General features: G+C 43.1%; 1 protein-coding gene across 1 annotated transcript in view; it reads left to right on the forward strand.

The window, feature by feature from the left end:
• Positions 1 to 1972: 1972 nt before the first annotated feature.
• rnf43 (ring finger protein 43) overlaps positions 1973 to 22428 on the forward strand; it is a gene marked incomplete at its 5' end in the record, with an annotated part of 89514 nt that continues 69058 nt past the window's right edge. The window contains one exon of the mRNA XM_083885885.1: positions 1973 to 2200. Coding sequence (XP_083742011.1) covers positions 1973 to 2200 — 228 coding nt within the window. The remainder of the gene's footprint in view (positions 2201 to 22428) is intronic.

Raw genomic sequence — 22428 nt, forward strand, 5'->3', positions numbered from 1 at the left:
TACCAGTATGGGTTAATGGGCCGGTCCAAATTGGTTGAAGGGCCGGTTCTGGCCCCCGGGCCTTAAGTTGAATAGCTTTGTTTTAGGTGTTTTCCCTGCTCCCTGAACACACCTGATTCAAATAAATGGGTCGTTTTGCAGAGCTTGCTGACGAGCTGACCATTTGAATCAGGTGTGTTGGAGCAGAGAAAAACATGCAGGACAGTGGCTCCTCAGGACCAGGTGTGAGAAACCATATAAAAACACACAACCTTATAAAACATTAAAATAAAAAAAATTAAAGTTGTCAGGACTCACTTCTATTTTGCGGCCTGTGTCGGGTTTTGTCCACTAGAGGGAGTCACTCGCTCTCAGTTTGACTGAAGGTGCTGCTGCTCCTCCCTCAGCAGCTCATGTTGTCTTCAGGTGTTACTCCGAGAGTTCGGTTTATAATTATACGATTTATGTAGTGCCGAAAATGAGGTCAGTAAATGCAGTTTGATAGAGGAAGATGTAGATTATTGATAAGAAATTGGATGAAAACATCCACTGTTCACTTACACCGGAGGTATTTTTTGGTGTTTTTGTTGTGTGGAGGTTTTAGAGTCGTCTAATCTCCGACAGCACGTGAAGGCACCGGGACGGTGAGCAGGTAGAGGCCGTCAATGAGATCCCATGGGAGAGAGAGGGAGAGAGAGAGAGAGAGAGAGACCTGGAGGTTGACTGGAGAGAGACGGCGTGAGGACTTTTCTTCTTCTCTACTTTATCAACTTAAAACAGGAGTCACGAAGAGTTTGGAAAACTTTTACTCCGTACGCCTTTCATCAGTTTCTTCTTACGGTGTCGCAGATGATTCTGACAAACACTTCATTTCCCCCCTCGCTGGTCTCAGGAGGATCGTATCTCATTTCTCTCAGTGCAGCGGAGGAACTGAACTTGGGATCTTTCTTTATTTCTTTCTTCTTCTTCTTTAAACCAGCGCAGAGATTTAAATTAAATGAGAGCCGAGTGTAAGTACTGTGTTAGAGGGCGCGTGGGGTTCGGGACTCGGTGTAATTACAAAGTTATAATAAGTGACGCAAAACAACGGTCCGTTTTGATTTATTAATCCCATAGAAAAGGCACATGTCGACTTTAACAGCGTTCACGAGTGTTGTTTTTAAGTATTAACCGACATTGTGTGTCTACATTATCTGGTTAACATGCCTTATTAGGTTCCCCGGCGGCAACCTGCACCCCCCCCCCCCCCTGCTGCCTTTGAAGTTCAAGTCGTGGGCTGCGCAACTTTCCAGTGGATTTTACGTCGAAAATGTGGCGCAGACGGGACACGCTGCCTTTTTGACGCCGTGCGGTGCTTGTGACTGACGCACACGGTCATTATAACAGCGCCGTGACGGATGAATATCGGGACCTGCGCTGTTTTTTCTTTCTTTATTGTTTTACCTGTGGGAGAAGATACAACAAACACGTCACGGCTGTGTGTGTGTGTGTGTGAAGGCTGCTGGAAAACGAAGGGTACACACACTCACCCACACACACACATTAACGCAACACGACGAGTTTCGCTACTCATATTAATGACACTGGATAAAAGTTCACCACCGTTTTTTTTCATTCACTTTTTTTCTTTTTTCCCCCTCTTTTAAACTCGCTGAAGTGTTGTGTAAAGAAGAAGAAGCCGCCGCTGGCTCCATGTGTCCACACTGAGTGACACAGTTTGAATATTAACTCTGGTGCTGAATGGGAGTTTGAGTTATGAGTTTGAGTTATGCTGGCTGTCCTCCAGCTTTAAACATTTGGATTGTATCTGTTTCGCAGTAGAGGCGGAGAGAAGAGCGACGAAGAAGAAGAAGAAGTGGGACGAGTACACATATTGTTTTTGTCCCCCCCCTCCTCCTCCTCCTCACCTCCCCTTCCCTTGTTTACCCGCCGGTGCTTTGCCTGCTTTGAAGTCCACCATGTGCGGCTGGGCACCGCCACTACAGCCGAGGCCATGACCGTCCCCCTGCGGCGCCTGGCCCGGCTCTGGCCGTGGCTGCTCATGGCGGCCCTGCAGCAGCAGGTGGTGCTGGCTCAGCCGGCCCTGGAGTCCGAGCGGCCGGCCCTGCGAGCGCTCATCAAGGTGACACTGCTGAAGAACGAGGCCACGGGGAAGCCCATCACTCTGGAGGGGGTGTTCGTGGGAGGAAGTGCCGGCTATGCGGAGGGAAAACTCATGCAGGTAAGCTTGTCTTCATGCTCGTATACATCACACTTGGATGCACCTGTTGTCAGAGATGATCAGGTGTCTGTGCAAATGAGAGAGAATCAGAAACAGTCTTTAATAACATTAAAGTTAAATCAAATAAAAAAAAAAAAAACATCAACAAGGCATTAAACACTAGTAGTCACAGTGCAAAATGTACAGGAATAAGATGCCATATTAAAGTGACAGGGCTTATCAAGATGCATGACACAATAAATGTGATTCCTTGTTGAGTTGTGTCACAGACGTTGGGATCTGTAAACGTCTGCCTGGAAGGTAGCAGATTATATGCAGGAAACGGAGTGTGCGATGGGTCATTTAGAATCCTTTTTATCAAATAAATAAGATAAGATAAGATGTGCTTTAATCCCTCGGGGGGGGAATTGAAATTGGCAAAGCATCACAGAGGATAGGAAAGGAAGCAAACAAAGGGTAGGCAAACTATAAGATAAAATGTACAATATAAACCATAAAACAGTGAGAATTTTAATGTCATCTGCAAAAAACAGTCATTGAGGCCAGTCTGTGGATACTGTGGTGTCTGAGCCAACTGGGGAGAAACTGTTCAACATTTAAAACAGGGGTTTATGTAAGAAAGCATTCATTTGATTCCTAGTTTTTTTTACGAGTGTCCGTTCTGTGGAGTGACAACAAAGAGCTAAAACAGTTTACACAGCAACCGCTCTTTGATGTTGAAGCCTGACCTTGTTGTCGTCCAAGATCCAAAAACACTGTAGTGACCGTTGCGTATAATACAGTAATACTACCCTCTTCACTCAGCAAGTGATGACAGAATATCTAAATTCCTTGAACAATAGTGATGACACACAGCTGTTATTGAGGTTAGTTTGTTTTCAGTCTATTTTTACTTTGCTGAAAGAAAAAACAAAAAAAACAGCGGTTTTGTCGAGGTTGCCAAGTTTTGGAGGTGTATCACTGCAACTATTTATGACAGCTAATGTTCTTCCAAAATTTTTTAATATCAAGGTGTGGTGGCAGACTTCTAAACAGCAAATCGTGTTCAGACCCATGTAAGCCTATTACTTAAGCAGAAGTGTTATTTTCTTTAACAACACTTTAACAAACACCATGTCATTACCCCGCAAATGTGAAGTATGCAGTCTATTCAGTGCGCATATTTAGGATTCAGAAGTGGATTAAGGGTCCCGGGCCGTGAAGGTTGGCCGCCTCGATTTATTTGCCGTTTCCACAGAAACGGGACGACAGATATATGCGGCATTGTAGGATCTTGTCTCTCTTCACTCACCAGGTGTGGGAGGTTTTGTGAATGGCGAGCCAGATGCGTCACTTTGCTGTAATTGATAAGGATTTATGTGACTTGAGCCCAGTATTAAGGACGGTTCTCTGGTGAAAACAATGTGACATTAATGTGTCTTTGTGGCATGTTGGCAACATTTTGCTGGGGGAAAACAAAGTGTAGCTTAGATCAAAGACCAGCTTTTTTCCCCCTCATATGTATTTTGTTTTTCATATTATGTATGACTCAGACTACTGTACATGCTACAGTGTATTGTATATCAAGCTGCTAAGGGTTGTTGATGGCACTCGATCAAGTTTGCATTCGTGATATCTGCATGTGTTTTTCTTAAAGGTGTGAAAGAAAGAGCAGCAGCATCGTAGTGCGCTAATACTTTCATCTCTGCCACAGTCAGAATGGCGACAGCCTAATCCTCTACTGATAAGATCCATGCCCCCCCCCCCCTTTTTTTTTTTTCTCGTTGCAGACTAAAAAGTCTGTTTGTCTGTGCTTTAAATTTTCTTGTTAATCATAGTCAGGTCATTCATGTTAGTTGCGTCCATGGCTGGGAAAGTATAGTTGTTGGTTGCAGGTTTTTCTGTTTTTTTGGACTGTTCACACGGAGCACAGAGGCTGTTTTGTGCTGCAGGATGCTCTAGGCCTGTTCCAACAGGTTGTTATTACCTCTGCAGGCAGCTTTACAGCTCCCGCTTTATGTTCTTGTGTCTGTGGTGGAGGACGGAGGGGATGAAGGCTGGAAACGAGCTTGAGTTCCATAGATAGATTTGCTGTGTGACGGTGTCCGCTTTCTACCACAGATTATGATCTATTCGCCATGACAAAAACTGTCCGGCCAATGAATGCATCATAAGAGCCACCAAACCCAACTGGTATATGACTTCTAAGGTTGAAATCATTGTCTGTTAATCCAGCAAGTTGAGTTTTGATTTAACTCTGAACCAGCCTGAAGTATGGCAGTTTATTAAGCTTGAGTTGCTACTTGTCATTTATTTGCTTCAATCTTAATCTTCACTGACGTGGAAATGTCGTCACTCTGAGCCATTCTCTATTGCTGCTCTTTTAGAATAGTCTTATTTTGGATTAATTTCAGATGTAAAGAGAGGCAAACTAGTGGAGTTTTGAGCCAGGTGTACAACTTTGACGACTGTTCACTTTTCTTGTGCTTGTGCTGGTAACAACGGCAAAAAGGCACATTGTTTAAGCCTTGTGGAAATAATACATTTCGGAAAGTTAGAGCAAAAGCTTTTGCTTTTACAGGATCCTATTCTGCACCTGTTTGCATGTAAGGAGCAAAACTCATAAAAAACAGAGCTGGAAAAAGCTCCCAGTCTTTGTCTGTATTTTCAAGCCACGAGACATTGCTTCGGTGCACCTCTCCCTGTGATCTATTAAAACTGTGATCTCTCTGGAAGTATGCCCTGTTCCTCTGAATGAACAACCTGGATCTGGCCAGCACTATTTGGACAAATACAAGTGCGGAGGAATTCGGACTCTCTCTCCCTCATCCAGAATGAATCTTGCACAGTGACCCAAGTCGAAGGGATCGTTTTAAACTTGAAACTCTCCCCTGGCCTCCCTTTTCAGAGTTTAACTTCCCCACAAATATTGTCCCCAATTAAAGGACATCATAAAAATTCCACCTGTTTTCATTTAAAGCCACCGGGACTTTCATTTCTCCCTCATGCTGTATTTTTGGATCATTTGCTTTGAAAATTTTGCAGTGACCTTTGAGAGCTCGCTTAAATACATCAGCTATAATTAAGGCATGCCGGGCAATTGACTGAACAACTGAGCTAACTCCGCACTTCACATTCTTTCATCTCCCCTCTCAGTGTCCCACAAGGCACTGAACGCCTCCCTCATCTGTCCGAAGACTATCTGCACATTTTCCCTCGGCCGGCCCTCGGCACGGTCGTTTGGGAACGAGGGATGGGAGGGTGGAGGGGGGTGGGCGCGCTGGGGGAGAACATCAAAGCAAGTCCAGTTGCGAACGTGAGCTGGGATGATTAAAAACTGCGACTGTTTACACTGCGCTTCCCACATTGGCCCTCTCTTCCCCCTCCCTTTAGATTTCTTGTCCATACTTCCTATCTTGCTGGATGTGATAACATCCTGTCTAAGACTCCTTCGGGCTCCTCTCGGCTTTACATTGCAGGGACCACTGCTGTGCACAGTTTGTATGTGACCTGTGTAATCGGAATGTTTTCCTGAAAAGTGTGCGGCAGCCTGGGATGTTTTAAGTTTTTTGTGCTTTTTGTTGTGTAAAGTCTTAAGGCCACAGTATATATTATAGCAGCGACGTTATCGGCGTTGATCAGCTGCTCTGTGGATGCTCAGTGCGCACAGTGGCCGGCACAGAGCAGCGTTATCTCGGCCTGTCCTGAGGACCAGTCGCAGCCCTTGCCGTTGTCCCTTGACGGAGTGACGGACACTTAAAAAATCTTCCGTGCAGCCGGAGACGACGTAGAGGGGTCTCAGTAACTGACGTAGAGCACTTTACGCAGGAGTATAAATTGCGCTTCAATGAATCCAAATCTCTGTTGACACGTTGTAAGCCTGCACCAATTAATACATGAATCAATTATTAACTGAAAGTCAATCAAGCATCTTTTTCCATTACTATAGTACCTCCTCAATGTGGAGCGGAGTCATGTAACTGCTGCATGAAAACGCTGTGACGTCATTTTATATGTGATGCACACAAACTAGTGACTAGTGACTTGTAAAGCAGTTGTTTTCGGTGTACTGAAGCAGTGGACTCCGTCTGATTCAGTCACTGAACTGAAATACGGCATAATGGGTTGTGATTTTTGGTGGTATACACCAGACTTCCCTGTTAAATATTGAGGCTTTAGACATTTCCTTGCTATATGTTGGAGATTAACTCATGTCTTCAGGATTTTTAAGTCTTTTTAACTGATCTACTGTTCGGCATTGCTATGTTTGACATCAGTCTGTTTACGTCATATTTAGTATCAGCTCGGCTCGCTAAGAACCTTGCCAGAGCAGGTACTAAATAAGTACCAGCTAATATCGCTAATGGAAAAGCAAAAAAAAAAATAGTAGAGTTGAGCTCTGCCGTGCCGTGCCCAGTCCGGCTGGAACTGTGTAGTGGAAAAGCTCCACGAGTAACAGCAGGAGACTCAGTGGAAGGGACATGCTCTGCTGCAATCCATACATTCACAGTTATTCTGTCTATCATGCAACGCTCTGCCATGTCCTCTGGTATGGATATCATCGAGACGGCAGGGGAATCACGTCCTCATCTATCCTCTGCAGCGCTCATTGACGTTGGCAGCTTCATAAAGGAATGAAAGGAATAGCTATAATGTGCTCATGCTTTGCCACAGTGACTTTAAAAGGAACATTGATTAAGTGTTGTTTGTGTAGATGAAGAGGACGCTCGGGGTCAACTGTTAGCACGGCATGTAACTTAAAAATATGCTCAGTGCTGTTGAGATGTTATTCACATTCCTTCATGTTGCCAGTTCATACTAAACTCTATCAATAAAAGAGAGTTTGTCTTACATATTTTCATATGGCCATCAGCTCAGTTTTGCCTGCAGTCACTTTTCTGAGTCTATATGGGGTACTGCAGGCAACATACTGTAGAAGAGTATAAAATACTCTTCTACAGTATGTTGCCTGCAGTCCTCCATATGTGTTCAAGTTATCACACAAGCTCAGGACTAATGGTTTCTCCTGGGCTGGCATCTGACAAAGCTGCAGCACAGGAAGTGGGGGCCTCGTGCTTTCTTGCCCACCTTCTTCCACAAGAGATGGCTCTTACCATCTCGGCAGCACTGGGAAGATGGGAAAGGCAGGTCAAGGGCAGGGGAAACATGGCAAGTCTCTCAATCCTGCTGGCCCCCTTCTTTTTAAGTCATTAGACCAGGTCTGGAATATTTGTATGTTATACAACACATTCTTGTCTACTTTTAATAGCTCTCCTTATGCAAATGACCAGAGAAGCCGTCTCCTCGTTCTTACTTACTACCTCAAACTTTAGTCCACACCAGTAAATCCAATTTTTATAGCATTCATGTGTAGAGCATGCTAACACACACTCATACACACGTGTGTCTAGTATAGTTGTGAGGACATTTATAGCTATAATGCATTCCCCTGGCCCTAAGCTTAACCACCTCAACTATGTGTACCCTTGAGCCTGTGCACTTCGACCTAATGTTTTTCTAACCTTTAACCTAAAACAAAGTCCTAACCCTTAAAAAAAACGTATTTAAAGTTGTGAGGACCTGCTAAAATGTCCTCTCAAAGTCAAAATGTCCTTACTACGACGCATTTGAACCAGAATTTGTCCTCACAGTCTAATAAAGTCATGTACACACACACACAAGCACATATTACAGGATGGTAAAAGCATTACTACTGGACTTATCCTTGAACCGGCCCACAGAAAGGGTGACTTGGAGAGGACACAGGAGGAAAAAGAGGACATCAGAGAAGAAGCAGGCATTGCAAAATTTCACATTAAAGTGTGTGTTTGTGTGTCACACACTTAAATGAAATGTTAATGATATGGGCTTTGTCTCACTCTACCCTCAGAGTACTTTTATTAGGAAAAACCATTAGAGCACTAAAGGACTAGCACTAAGCTCTTTTAAATTGTACCATTATATAGCCGTGCATCCGTTACAATGGAGAGGAATGAGTCACCAATGACTATAAAAACACACACAGGCACACGCACTCATACCTATATTTATATCATTTTTTTGTTAGCACCATACCTAACTAAACAGGGTTAGTCGGGGCCAGACTGCATTCAGATCCAGCGGAATTCTATCATGAAAATGTCTGGTGATAAACAGCGGAGACTACCTTGGGATTTTTGCATTCCCTGCGAGATGGCTATCTTGTGCGACCTTTTCTGAATTTGTCCTGGCAGAGCAGGTCAAGCGAAGCACCTGTCTCTTTCCAGTTGAAATCGATCCAGTGGGAGCACATAGGAAAGCCCACTGATCCATGGCGGCTGCGTAGGCCAAGCTGTCCCTTTCCTGGGGGATCAAGGCCACATTTATAGAGATTTACAGAGAACCGTGTTGCAACAGATGACAATTGCACCATATGGCAGGACGGTTCACATACTCCTGGTTGGCTGCGTCTGTGTTGTGTGTTCCCCTCCAGGTGAAAGGTTGTGATTACAGGGACAGTTTGATCAAGCCGTATTTGCATACCATGCCTTAAATTCTCACCATTAGTACAGTTTGGAAATCAGACCAGTCAGCACAAGGTCACGTTTATTCCCTCTCACAGATCGCCCACCCTGCTTCAGACAGGATTTTCATACATCCTCCTACCGGCCGGGCCAATCACAACCTTTTATTTAAAATGGGACATGACACAGCGGTGCAGCTTTAAGTCATAGTTTTTTGTGTTTTGCATTCTTTGTGTGATGGTCAGTAGGTTCCAGCCAAAGTCAGTCAGTCACAAATCAAAGCCATGCTTATTTAAGTCTACAATATCTTAGGAATATGTTTGATTTTCATCTCATTTTTGTACAACATTGTACAGCACTCACTCTCCCGTACCAAAGTCCACAGAGAAAACTGTGTTTTTAGCTCACAGGGGCAGGGAAGCTGCAGGATTAAACCTGGCTTGTTTTGGTAAATTTGTGTCACTTAGGTTTATCCAACTCACGGTTTTCCAACTAAAATAAATGAAGTAAAATCACAGATTAGTAGTAGTTTGAGTAGTTTACTGTACAAAGACCCTGTCTTTGGTGAATCCACTATCACAATAGTTTTTTTCTGTTGCTCTGTGCAATGTTGCCAAGCATTAAATCCAAAGTTAGCGATGCTAGCGAGAGACCAGTTCTGAATGCATCAAAATGAATCGATCGTGAATATCTTTAGCCATGATATCGGCTTGGCTCTCAATCTGGCTACACTGACCTGTGTGCCACTTTTGGTCTGGACTAAAACATGTCAACAGCTATGGGAGGGATTGCCTTTATATGTGGTACAGATATTTATGGTGCCCAGAGGCTGAATCTCACACATGACATTTGTGATCCCCTGATGTTTTATCTTGTGCCACCAGCAGGTCACATTTTTCACTTGTACTTTGAAGTATCTATTTTTGATCTACCCATGTAATTGATCTTTCTTTATGTCTGTACTTTATTTGTGTCAGTTTGCGATTGAACGTGGTGAATTGAACACCCCACTCATTGTAAACATTTAGAATTTAATTTTTCCTGCTGTCATATTAATTAATTCAATTTTGCTTAATGTTTTAAGTGTTAACTTTATCGCTCAGTCCGTCTTTCTATGCTGGTTTCACTCTTTCTCCCAGGAGCACAGCTTCAGATTCCTCCTCCTCACCTCCACTCCTCTAACTAACCATCTCTTGTTTCTTGAGAGCTCTTAAAAAGTGGTTGTAAATCACTGCATGCGCTTTTTTTCTTCAAGGACAAAATTGACTACATGTCGTCAAAAGGCAGGAAGCGCTTAGTTTGCTGAGAGGTTGGAGGAAAAGAGTCATCACCATACCACAGATAAATGCTTTCTGACAAACTCCCTCCCTCTCTCTGGCTCCCTGTGGCTCCTTCCGTCACTCTCTGAGATTTTATTTGTATGGCGTTTTGCCCACATCTTAAAGCAGTTGTATCCACAATAATATAATTTCATTAAGTTGTTTGGTTCCTACATGACAAGTTGAAAACTTTTGTAAATAATTGACTTCAAAATAATTTGCAGCACAGAGATAATCAGTCGTTTCCATGCACAGTTAACTAGCTACACTGTTGGACTGAATTGGACTGTTGGCCAGTATTAGGGTTGCAAAAGGGTGGAAGTTTCCCAGTTAATTTCCTTTAAATGTTTACAAACTTTCCATGGAAATGATGGGGATTTGTAGGATTTTTTCGCTGCAATACCGAAAGTGGCCACTGGAAAAATAGCTGCAAGCCAGAGGGGAAGGTACTATCCAGTAACGAGGGGGTGTGGCCTCAGTAGCCTTCCAGTATGTCATGGACTATGTGACTGTGAACGTGATACAGTGAAATATTGCGATATTTTGTGTGCCGATATTATCGAACTTTTGAGACACGAAGTATCAATATTTTTTCTGGCAATTCCCAACCCCAACACTATCAGAAATAAGGGTTCTGAAAGGGTTCTTCTACAAGGGCTGAGGTTCTACCTGGAACCATTTGCTTTTTTTCACAAACCCTTTGAAAGGAAAGGGTTTTTCAAGTGTTCTTGGTAACACTAATGGTTCCAGTAAGAACCATTTTGATCCAGAGAACCCTTTAAAACCAATTTCCTGAATAAAGGGTTTCAAAATGGTTCTTGGTGGAACCCTCCAAAAGGACAGGCTCCTATGAGGACAAGCCGAAGAACCTTATATGTTTTTACTTAGCACAGTGTAGCGCCCTAACAAGTCCGTCCATTAACTTGAAATTACCAATTCCTGTAAACTGTCAGAGCATAAAATTTGTGTCATTGTCGCAATGTTTTTGTAGCTGTTAACTTATTCTTCTGTGTACCTGCTTCTGGAGTCCCCCACGGCAACTTCCGAATGAAGGTGTACATGCAGTAGTAGCTTGACTTCCAATCGAATTATCTGGGTGTGTTAGTCAGACTTTGAGAAATTCAATTTAGCACAATTTCCGATGTATTTCAAAAAGTGTTAGTCCGACTAACACCATAGGTCTTTTTTTCTCGTGACATGTAGAACATGGCAGGATTTGTTGTGAGCAAAGAGTGGAATTGTGTGTGTGGGTGTGTGTGTGTAAGAACATTTTTGTACTCTTCTGCTTGAACGCTTGGCTCAATGATCTGCAAGAAGAAGAGCTTTCACCTGTGTGACAGTCTGCTGCTTTATGTATGTGTGTACAAGCATAATTGTGTGCGTGCATGCATGAGTGTGTGTGTGTGTGTGTAGGAGGCGGAGCTCCCATTCTGAGATCATTTACCAAACTCTATTAAACAGGATCAAAGTGACTTAGATCTTTCAGTGCTGCTTGACTACAAAAGCCATATTGTAATCCCAGAAGTTGGGAGATAACTCTACTTACAAAAAAAATCTTTATATTTCCAAAAGTCACATGGTCAGGTCCAAACAACAAACAGCATGTCCCTCGCTGACCTTTTTGCCTTTTTCCCAGAAAGCTATTAGTTGTGATAATGGTTCTCATACTGCCCTTCTTCCTGCAGAGTTAGTTATTGAATTAGAAAGGCTTTAATCAAGATGTTATCTGACAACAAGAAAGTCTGATTTAGTCACATTGCAGTTGGCTCCCTGTACTGTAATTTAAAAAGAGAATACAATAATATTGTATGAATAATCCAGCACCTGTAAAATGTGTAATGACTTGGTTCACAATCCAACTTTGGAGTGCTTGTAGTTTCAGTTAATTTCTTCCTGACATGATGAGCAATGCATACATTCTCCTGCAGATGCACTTGTTGTCTTTGGAAATGATGACGCTGTTACCTGCACTTACTTCCGTACTGCTTTTTATCAGACACAACTCGACCATCGTCAGTGGGAAGAAAAAAAAAAGCACCTTGTAATCGCTCATGTTCAGTTTCAGTTTCACCTCGTTGTTGGTCTAATAAAAGAAATCCTTGTTCTTACATTTCACCATTGTTGTTTCCTCGTTGGTAATACAGTACTCTATGAAACGAAGCAAAAACTGCACAGGAGAGAATCGACTTCCTGTCTGCACCAGAATGCACACGCCCCAGTGTCCGTTAATGGTCGCACATTTTCAGGTCTTCAAAATTAGCTCAAGGATTTTCGATTGTTTATAATCTGAAAACTGTTGTAGTTATATGGATGTAGCCTCTGTTTCACTGTACAACATGCCATCTTTAGTTTTTGCTGTTGCTGTGTAACTACATGTACGATATAGTATGTATACTGCCTTCAGTATCAGCCTGCCCTATAGAATTAGAAAAACAAATTCTCCTCACTTTTATGTTTCGATGCAAACCATAAGGTTAACTTCCAACCAAGTCTTGCTAATGAAACAGTCAATGGGAAAACCTTTTTCAGCTTGAATGAGCACCATGCTTTCATCCTTCTTTGTAGTTGACTGCCTTTTCCTAATGACTACTGTGTGAGCAGGAGGTGAATGATTGTTCTCTGTGAACAAGACCGATCATCATACATCCTGTCACATGCCTGCCAGCATGATAGATGGCTGCTCTCTCAGTTAGACTAAATGTAAGGTGCATGCTTCTGCATCATAGACAAAAGGTTTAATTCTGAAGAGCTGCCAGACAAGTGTTTTAAATTGTTGGGTCCTTCTCTGTTCACCTGTAGGGAGGAAATGTTTTCCCCTTCAGGGAATGTGCAAAGAACAAACTATGTAATAAAATTGTTTTTTTATAAAATAATGGCAAAACAAGACATTACAATCCATATCTCAGTCAAATCCATATGTTTCTTTTTAGAGGTAAATTGTTTCAGCACTTGGTGAATGAGCTGTGGACACCTAATCCATGATTTGATATCAGTACAGTCTTGTTCCACTGCCACAGAGCCAACTTGGATCAATTTGGACTATTTTTTTATTACATATAGTAAATTTGTTGGAAAATTATTATCTGCATGAAGAGGCCTGGCATGTAGTAGAGTACAGAGACATTGCAGCACACCAGCAGTGCAGACATAACATAGTGCACAACACATCCAGTGTGTGGACCTTGCAAAAGCAGTTTACAGAGACAAACAAACTTTGCTTTCCTGTTGGAAAAGCTTGTCATATGGCACAGTAAATTGGTGAACATATTCCTTAGATGGTGTATGATGTTTAAGAGTCCAAACCACTGGCAGAATAACTGATTCAGCACAGCTATGCCCTGACCTTGTTTTATGCACCAAAAACAACTAAACCCAAAATAGACTGGGCTTAGTGTTCTATCCAACAATCCTCAGGAAAGGACTGTGTTTCTAGGAGACCCAATCCAATTGGCCGTGACCTCCTGACTGGCTTCTCCTAATTAGAAGCAGTCCCTTACAGTGCCTCTCTCCCTCTTGTCCAAAGTAAATACCTTGGCACCAAGTAGGAATGCTGACATACTGCTGTTTAGGGCACTTTGAGAGAGGCTTGGACAGTCACTGCATCCCCTCACGATTAACCCTCTGGAGTGTGGTGCAGCCAACACAAACAGCGAACACCCGTCACCAACAGAAACGCAAATGATCTCATTGCTGAACTCACTCAAAATATGCATTACTATCTTGTTGTTTTCATGCCAGCGTGCTGTGTTGGTTTTCCACTGGGACTACTTTGTCAAATAGCCTTGACCAGCAGACTGCGACTTTGCAGGGAAGTGATAGGGCAGCAGAATATCTTATACATCTGGGTTACTTAACCTATGTGTTTACGTTTAGTCCAACATTATGCCTCCCGCTGCCTCCAACGAGAACAGATCCTTGTTGTTTCAGTGTCAGCTGCACTTGGTGTGCAGCAGTTGACTGGAATTATAGATGGGTGGATCAAACGGCGGTTGGTGTTTGAGAGAGCAAAGCTGACTCATCAGGGCCATTCACCTGATAACCTCCTGTGTGGGAGCCGCTCCAGAAAAGAAAGCAGTGTTTGACATCCAACAAGTGGTGTGTGTTAGGACTGTCTGCAGACGTATGGGCTCCCTTTCTACTTTGAGATGGTCTGTTGGTGACTTGAGCTGCCAAGCCTCATTCCCTCACAGCCTGCTATTTAAACCCCCAGATTGCTCTGGGGGAAAGTGGGGTGGAGCATGGTGTCACTCTTTGCTCTGGGCCCTAGGTTAGGGTTAGCACAACATTACAGCAGAGCAGCTCCGAAAGCCAGATCTAAAGACTAAAGCAGAGCTGTGCGTGGTTTGGTGTTTGGTCTGCTCACTCTGAGATTAGAGCAGCAGGTCGGCAGAGGATTGGGTAATGACACGTCTAACGCTCTCGAGTCCTTGGACTGTCTGGGACTGCAGGGCTACTTGAAAGCAAGACGCAGACACACATATAGCACGTCTTCCACCACCAGAGTAAATCTGACTGTCTGAATCACAGAGACAGGCTAAGGTTGTGGTAAACGAAACAATATAACATTTATAATCTTTGCCAAATGAAATCAGCCCCTACATAACCAGAAGCACTGAATAAAGTGACCAATGCGTATGGGAGAGCCATCAAAAAACAATCCAGTTAGCAGCTGTACTGACTCACTGGTAAAATGTGAGTTGCAGTTCATCCACTGGTTGGTGCTGCTCTCGGTGTTTGAGCCAAAGGATTTGGGTGTTATGTTTTTGTGATTGACGATAGTTCGGTTTGGTGCTTAAGATGGCTACCGGCAATTACCAGAGCAATGTCGTGGCTGACTTTGTTGCTGCTAGTTAGCATGGCTAAGATAGTTAATACATTGTGCATAGCTCAAAAAATGGGGGAAATATGACAGGTGGTTTGAAAGATGAAAAGTCTGAAAAGTTTGATGACATGGGGAAGCAGCGTGGGAGCACAGGAGAATTTCATCGGCAGAACGTGCAGCAAACTGCACCGAGTATAGTCGTGGTCCGTCAGTGACAAATACTCACGATAAAATTAACATTACCGAATATTTGTTTTCATTCTAATGTTTATTTGGAGGTTGGCCCCAGAAATAATAGTTTTAAGACATTTCAATGCAGAAATGTTACATATTATACCAATTACGTCTTAGTTAAGATCGCATTTTATGTCACATGTTGAAATCCTGTTCACGTCTAGATAGCCAACTTGTACAGTACACTCTTAGAAATAAAAGTGCTGTGTAGAACCATATAAGGTTCTTTGGCTTGTCCTCATCCACCTGGAACCCCTTTGGAGGGTTCTACCAAGAACCCTCTTAAAACCCTTTATTCAGGAAAGGGGTTTTAAAGGGTCCTCTGGATCAAAATGGTTCTTACTGGGACCATTAGTGTTACCAAGAACCCTTGAAAAACCCTTTTCGGGAAAAGGTTTTTCAGAAGCAAATGTTTCCAGGTAGAACCTCAGCCCTTGTAGAAGGACACTTTTGGAACCCTAATTTCTAAGAGTGTAGGAGTCTGGAAAAGGTTCCTGTCTGTCCTTTCACCAAAGCTTTGCCCTCTAAACACAAACACTGCCTGATAAGAGTGGATGAGAGAGCACTGTAAGAACAGCTTTGTTGATGCGTTATGTCTCAGTCACCTGCAAAAACCTTTTTCTCTTTTTTTCCTAAACAACAACTAGTTATGGTGACCAGGAATTGGCGAGGAGTTCAGTAACTATGATGTAAAGTGTTGTTGAAACACTAATCAGGCGTGAGCTTCGGTCCCTTTGTGCATTCTTTGTATTTTATAATTGTGTGTTTGCACATGCTTTGAAAGTGTAGTTAGCATATGAACAGTTTATTTAATAGCTTCTCTGTGAGTGTGTTCACAGCACTTGTAGCTACTTGTAGCCGTGGAAGCACATTAATTGCCTCGCAGTTTTACAAACATTAGTCCAGATCTGGTCTACTACCCTCTGAAATCACAACAGAAATGTGAATGTTTCTACGTCCTAGGGCTATCGTGTTGTTTTGTTAACTACAAGAATGAATTTGCATCAAGTGAAATTTGACTGATTTCCAAAGCAGTCAACTTGAGTTGTTGGAGTTCCTGGTGGAGTACTGTTTACATCCTGCAGTATTTACGATGAAAATCCTGCCGAGTGCTTATTACAACATTTTTGTCCTATATGAGTCACGGCATGTTTACAAAGCTCCAGTTCAAATGTAAGAGTCAGGAAGTGAGCTGAGGGCCATCAGAATGAGAGGGCAATTGGGGGTGGTAGGGTATACACATTGTGTCTCCTGCAGTTCCCTGACCTACCTCCATGCCGCTGACTTCCACTGTTTGCCCACTCTGTTAACTATTACCAAAAGGCTGTGTACCTTGGCTGAAGCCCAACACTCTTACACATACTGTGGCCCATTATCAAAGGAGACCTGCACTACAAGCTCTGGAGTCCTTCCAAAAGCGCCACAGCCACAGTTTTGTACCTCAAGACCTATCTGAGCACTGCTGCACTATCTGAGCACTCCCTCCTGCTTTGTCTCCCCATCTCTCCCTACCTCCTCTTCATATTATCTCTCACTCTGTCCTTAAAAGCCCTGCTTGAACATGATCATGTTGGTTAAATTGAATTCGCAGGTACTTCACCCACTCGCACTTCTTTTTTTCTTTTTTTCCCTAATCCCCTTTATGTGTGGATTAATTTTCTTTGGTGTGGTTCTGGTAGACGAGGCAAGTAAGGCGCACGGTCACATGATCGCCGGGTAGTCCTACGCCACCTGCTGCCCAAGTTAACTTGCCTGAGGTTAAAAATGAGTGAAAAGAGACACAAAATTCAGACAAAAGCAGCCTCTACCTCAAAGCTTTTCAGTTTCAAACACAACAACATGTCGCTCAAAGGACTGCAGCATTTTAAAATACAGTGAGGAAACAAAATATGTCTCGTGCTGTCAAACAATGGATCTGTTTCTCTCAAATGTATTGTTTTGTCAGTATAGTTAACAGCCTAAACAGGTCCTTTTTGAGTAGCCTTCACTGAATTAAATGAGCCTTATTAGCTCGATTAGCCTGATTTCTACAGACGAGTGGTTTCACTGTCAAACAGACTGATCTGATTTGACTGAGTTGTAGACATCCATCTGATTGGAAGCTGACATCTGCTTTAATATAATGATAATATTTCGTGCTGTGCAATAGGTTAACGCCCGGAAAAAGACACGCGTGACGTCATGTTTACGTGACTCCGAATTGTTAAAATGAGTCTCTAAAGTAACGCTAAACTTTAAAAACAGAGGCACACATAAGCAGTACACGGGTACACTGGTTATTTGTAGCGCTGCTATTTTCGTTTAATAAACAGACCGCTCCAGTTCAACTGTAGGTACGCTAATGGCGCTAAAAGGAGCTAATGCAGCTAACGGAGCTAATGTAAACGGTGCCTGGACTCCGGTGTCGCGGCGCGTAAACATGACGTCATGCGCGTCTTTTTCCGGTCAGTCATGTTTACGTGCCACGGCACCAGAGTCCAGGCACCATTTACTAGTTAGCTCCGTTAGCCGCATTAGCTCCTCATGGAAACGCGTCATGCGTAAACACTTGGCAGCACTAATAATATTATTTATTTGTGATCAATAATTATTAGAAACCAATTTCAGTTTCCATAATGATAATAATACAAAAAATGGAACTGCACTGATGATACTGTGTGTGAGCAAAGGCGACTGGTTGTATATAAATGTTCAAAACAAGGCAAACGACACAGGCAGGCTATGTACAAAGGGGCTGCAGGCTGATTTGTAGCCAAGTAGGCAGGAAAACTGTCAGCAACAGGAATGAAACCGATAAGCAAACTTGGCTTGACAATGAACATGAAGACAATCTGACAACTGGTTGGAGACCATAGGAGAGCTCTTGCACAGTGTATTGTCAAGTCAGGTCAATTTTATTTATAAAAAAAGAAAACAGGAGTTAATTCACAGACACAAAATGCATTGACAAAGTTATTTATCAAAATATTCTGCAGAGGTTTGCGTAAATTAATAGAATTCTTGCCAAACAAATGTAGGTGAGAGGAGCCGACAATAGCCCAGATGAATGCTGTGAGGGTGAGACTGTCGGAGTGAGCAGTATAATGATGGTTATTTGATCAGGTGGCTGTCTCTTTATACGTGAAAAGGGCGTGCACCCATATTAAGCTGAATCTGTCTGTACACATGGCATCGGCGCTCATGGTGGCATGTAAACATATCAGACTTTGAAATGTGGCGCTTGGAATCTGATTCCTCATAATTGGTATGTAAATATAAAAAAGCTCTTTGAAGTGTGTTTACTTATTTTTATTACCTCTTTTGGACGCTTTGTGGTATAAACACTGACGTCTGGGACCAGAACCTGGTCCTAATGAGCCAGAACCTCATCGCTGAGGAACTGGTTGAGGTTAATAGTAGGATATGAATACGGTTTGGGCATTAACTGGTTATGGGTGAGGTTAGGGATAAGACCTTGGTGAGCCTGTCCAAATGAATGGAAGTTATTACTATGTCCTAACAAGAATAGCTGCACAAACGTGTGGGTGTGTACGAGTGTGGCACAGTCTGTATCTAAAATTGTAATTGCAGGTATCCTCAGGCCATGTGCTCTGTTCTGTTGGAGCCTGCTAATGTGGAGAGATAACACCTCTTCCCTCCCTCAAGCTCACTTCCTCTATCCAGCAGAAAAGTCTGGGCCCTTTTTTACTCAAACAAAGCAGTGGAGACAGAAGCTTCTCATCCGAGCTTTACCTCTGCAGCTTTTAATTAGCTTTTTGGGCGTTTACCCTGCCATCCCGTGTCAGGGGCAACATGATCAGGCACACAGCTGCAGCACTGACAGTCATTTTAATCCTTGACCTGAAGTTATTTTTAATCTACATAATGGATCACCTGCAGTTCTCCAGCTTCATATTAAACCGGCAGCAGTAGCAGCATTATGCGATGACACGATTATCAACAATAATAACTGTAGGTGTTGAGACGTATTATTCAGAATTACAAAAGTCAGCCTTGGTCACCACATTTATTATGGGTTCATCATCTGGGCTCTGAAAATGTGCTTAGCCATCCTGTAATTATTGAAATAGTTTTGCTTATTTATTGTGTTGACCAACAACTGGAACTAGAATAGCAGTATAAAAACAAATTATGCAGAGCTTTCTTGTGTTGATTTCTTGTTGTGTAGACTAGCTGGTGGCAGTAACGATAAGATTCATTCCTGAGGACCCAGAGTATATATATAATGTTTCACAACACCCCAGATTTCAGACTGGGCCCAAGTGGTCGAAAGACCATCCGAAGCCTTTATGGGGCCCTAAGCGGAATTTGATTTGGGGGGGCCCCCCCTTCCCACCACCTCGGTGTACTCACATGGTTTGATTTCACAGGCATTGACTAAAGTGAAACGACCTGTTTTATGCTGTGTGACAATGGGCCGTAATCTCATTTATTTTCACCCAGGCCATGTTGCAGAGCTGCTCTTTGTAGTTTGGCCATACAACAGTTTGCATACGGCACTGTATGTAACCAACAAGTGTTGGTTGCGTGAGCCTTCTGCTGAAGGGCTGGTAAGTGGTAAGCCAGCTTTGAGATTGAGAAGGCCGGTGTCATTTAACTGGTGTCTGGTTGGTGCCCAGAGGACAAACAGTGGCAGCACTTTACAGCTGGGTATTACTGAAAACTTCATAATAGGAGATACACAATGATGCATAGGCCCTGGCACGGTTAAATTACATCTCCTCAGTTTAAATGTCTGCCGTCGCTGGTGCGTAATTATGTGCGAAATATATAGTTACTCACAACCTCCTAAACAGTTAGTTCTTGAAACAGTCTAATTAGGCACAACGTTAAAATTGGTGACCAGTGAGATCTCAAACATACCACCCACACACTTCCACTACACAAACACACTGACATAATATGCCCTTCAGCAACCCAGTGTTTCCAGTCTGCATGGCAAACAGGGAGGAGAGAGGGCAGTACCCTTTAGAGGGTTTCTCCTCCACGCCTACCATGCCTTTGTTTTCTGGCATAATGATTTTCTTTTGGGTAACCTCTCGTGCCTTTCAGGGCATTGAAAGTAGATCTGTCCAGGGCTTCTCTATTACATAGCCCATCTGATAGGGAGTGCTAGATAAGTCCCCCCAGTATAATAAATGTCTCATATTTGATCTTCACAGGTGGGAGCGATCTCACAACACTGCAGCCAGAGTGTCTCTCATGGGACGGCCAGCACAAACACCTGCTCTGTAGGAAAAGAAAGACACGTCTAGTTGCCTTTTCATGCACACTGTGCCATACAAACACAGCTTGACAAAAACATACACCGACATGTAGCCGTTTCCTGTGACTCTACACTGTCGGCGCTCGGAAAAGGTAAAAGGTTAACATATCCTTGCTTATTCAGCCCCGGCCAACCTTTCAGGAAGCTTTATGGTGCGAGTCGTAAACGAGTTAACCCCCAACCTAGAGCCCACCCTCTATGCCTCACCTCTCTGCAGTGTAGAAGAGAGAGTTGTTCAAAAGGTTCAAAAGTTCAGATACAGATCCAGAGCCGGGCAATCATTGACACAGAAGCAACACCATATTAAGGGGGAAGGAATTGTGCTGCAGAAATCAAAGGGAAAACAAGTAGGGTTGGCTCCAGAATAGACAACTGATCATAAATACAGTGGAAAGTAAATAGTGGACGCAGAATGTCAGGCTGCCTTGTTAGCAGGTATAGTATTGCATGGTTGTGGTCTGAATGGGAGGCATTGGAGACATGGGAGGCAACCATAGCTGTGAGTTATGTTCCCTTAGCCGCGTGGTTATGCAATACTTGTTCCCTCCTTAGCATTCACCAACAGTCAAAGCTGTGGCCTGTCAATCATTTTTCAGGGTGACATTTTCCATGGTGATCATTGGCCACATGGGGCAGGGGTGTGTTTCACTAACCTCCCCCTCTCTGCTCCATCTATGGCTTTAGTAAACTACCCGGACGCTTTGTGTCCTGTACGATGGAATCACAGTGACCTGCTTTTCCTTCTGTGCCTGTTGTGTTTGTTTGCGTCTGTTTACTGTGACATGTGAGAGAAACACACATTTAAAGGCAGTGAGAGTGAATCTACCCCATGGCCCGAGCTGCAAACTACTGTGCCAATACGTAATGAAATCAAATCCATAGTTATATCCCATTTCTACATTCCTTGGTTTAAAAGCATTTTTGACCAGTGGTAATGTTTTTAATTTGCATTCACTCCTGGGTCAAATTACTACTGACTGTGGCACTTTTCCATTATATAGTGCGACCACTACTCGGCTCTACTCGACTCTACTTAGCTTGGTATCAGGCAGATTGTTTTCCATTACTTCATAGTACCTCCTCAACATGGCCAGGGTCGTTAAATTCACCAGATCCCTCTGTTAAATATTGAGATTTTAGAAACTTCCTCGCTAAATGTTGGAGATTAACGCACATTTCTGGATTTCTGTTTAACCGATCTACAGTTCGGCATTGTTCATTCAGTTTGAGTCTTGTGTCTGACGTCACGCTCGTGGCTCTGTGACGACACTCTCTGCCAATCAGTGGCCGGCAGTGTGTTGACGTCACATTTTAGTATCAGCTCAGCTAGCTTGGAACCTCATCAGAGCAGGTACCAAAAAAGCACCAGGTACCAGGTGCTATCGCTAATGGAAAAGCAATTTTGTTAAATTACTCTTATTGTTATTATTTGCTTATCTGTCGTAAATATTAGTGCTGTGCAAAAGGTTAACGCGCATTAACGCATGACACGTTCCATGATGACTGACCGGAAAAAGAAGTGTGTGACGTCATGTTTACGTGCCGCGACACTGGAGTCCAGGCACCGTTTACCAGTTAGCTCCGTTAGCTGCATTAGCTAGTATTAGTACGTTTGACAGCACTATTAAATATATTTAAGTTTCGGAGGTGGTAATATTTATGCCATTCTACTGTAAGTAGCTAATATGAAGAAGCTTGAGTTCACAGAGGAATAATCGTAGCAAAATTTGATGGAGGATTTTGACCCCAGACCTGTGTTGTTGTTTGTCACTGTTGTCACAGTAGCAATGGAAACTGGCATTTCCCCGTTTTATCTCCTTCTTGTTTCCTCCGTTACACTGATTCAGCTCCATTGTAACCTACACGCTTTACTCTGTCATCGTCTACCCGCTTCCTAAGCCCCTTATATTTTTAGATCTCTTATCTGGTAGTGTCATGGAGATGCAGAATAAACAAATGGTTTTGCTGGCTGCAGGTTTTTCAGTCTCTGGGCCCTTTGATCAGAGAGGCCTTTTATTTTGCCAAAAAGCTTGAAAAGCTAGAGCGTGGACAGTGACAACGAGCCTCGCTGTGCTTGACTGTGAAGATAAAGAGGAACAGCTGAC

Source organism: Microchirus variegatus (assembly GCF_963457635.1).
Source record: "Microchirus variegatus genome assembly, chromosome: 2".
In the NCBI taxonomy this organism is placed as follows: Eukaryota; Metazoa; Chordata; class Actinopteri; order Pleuronectiformes; family Soleidae; genus Microchirus; species Microchirus variegatus.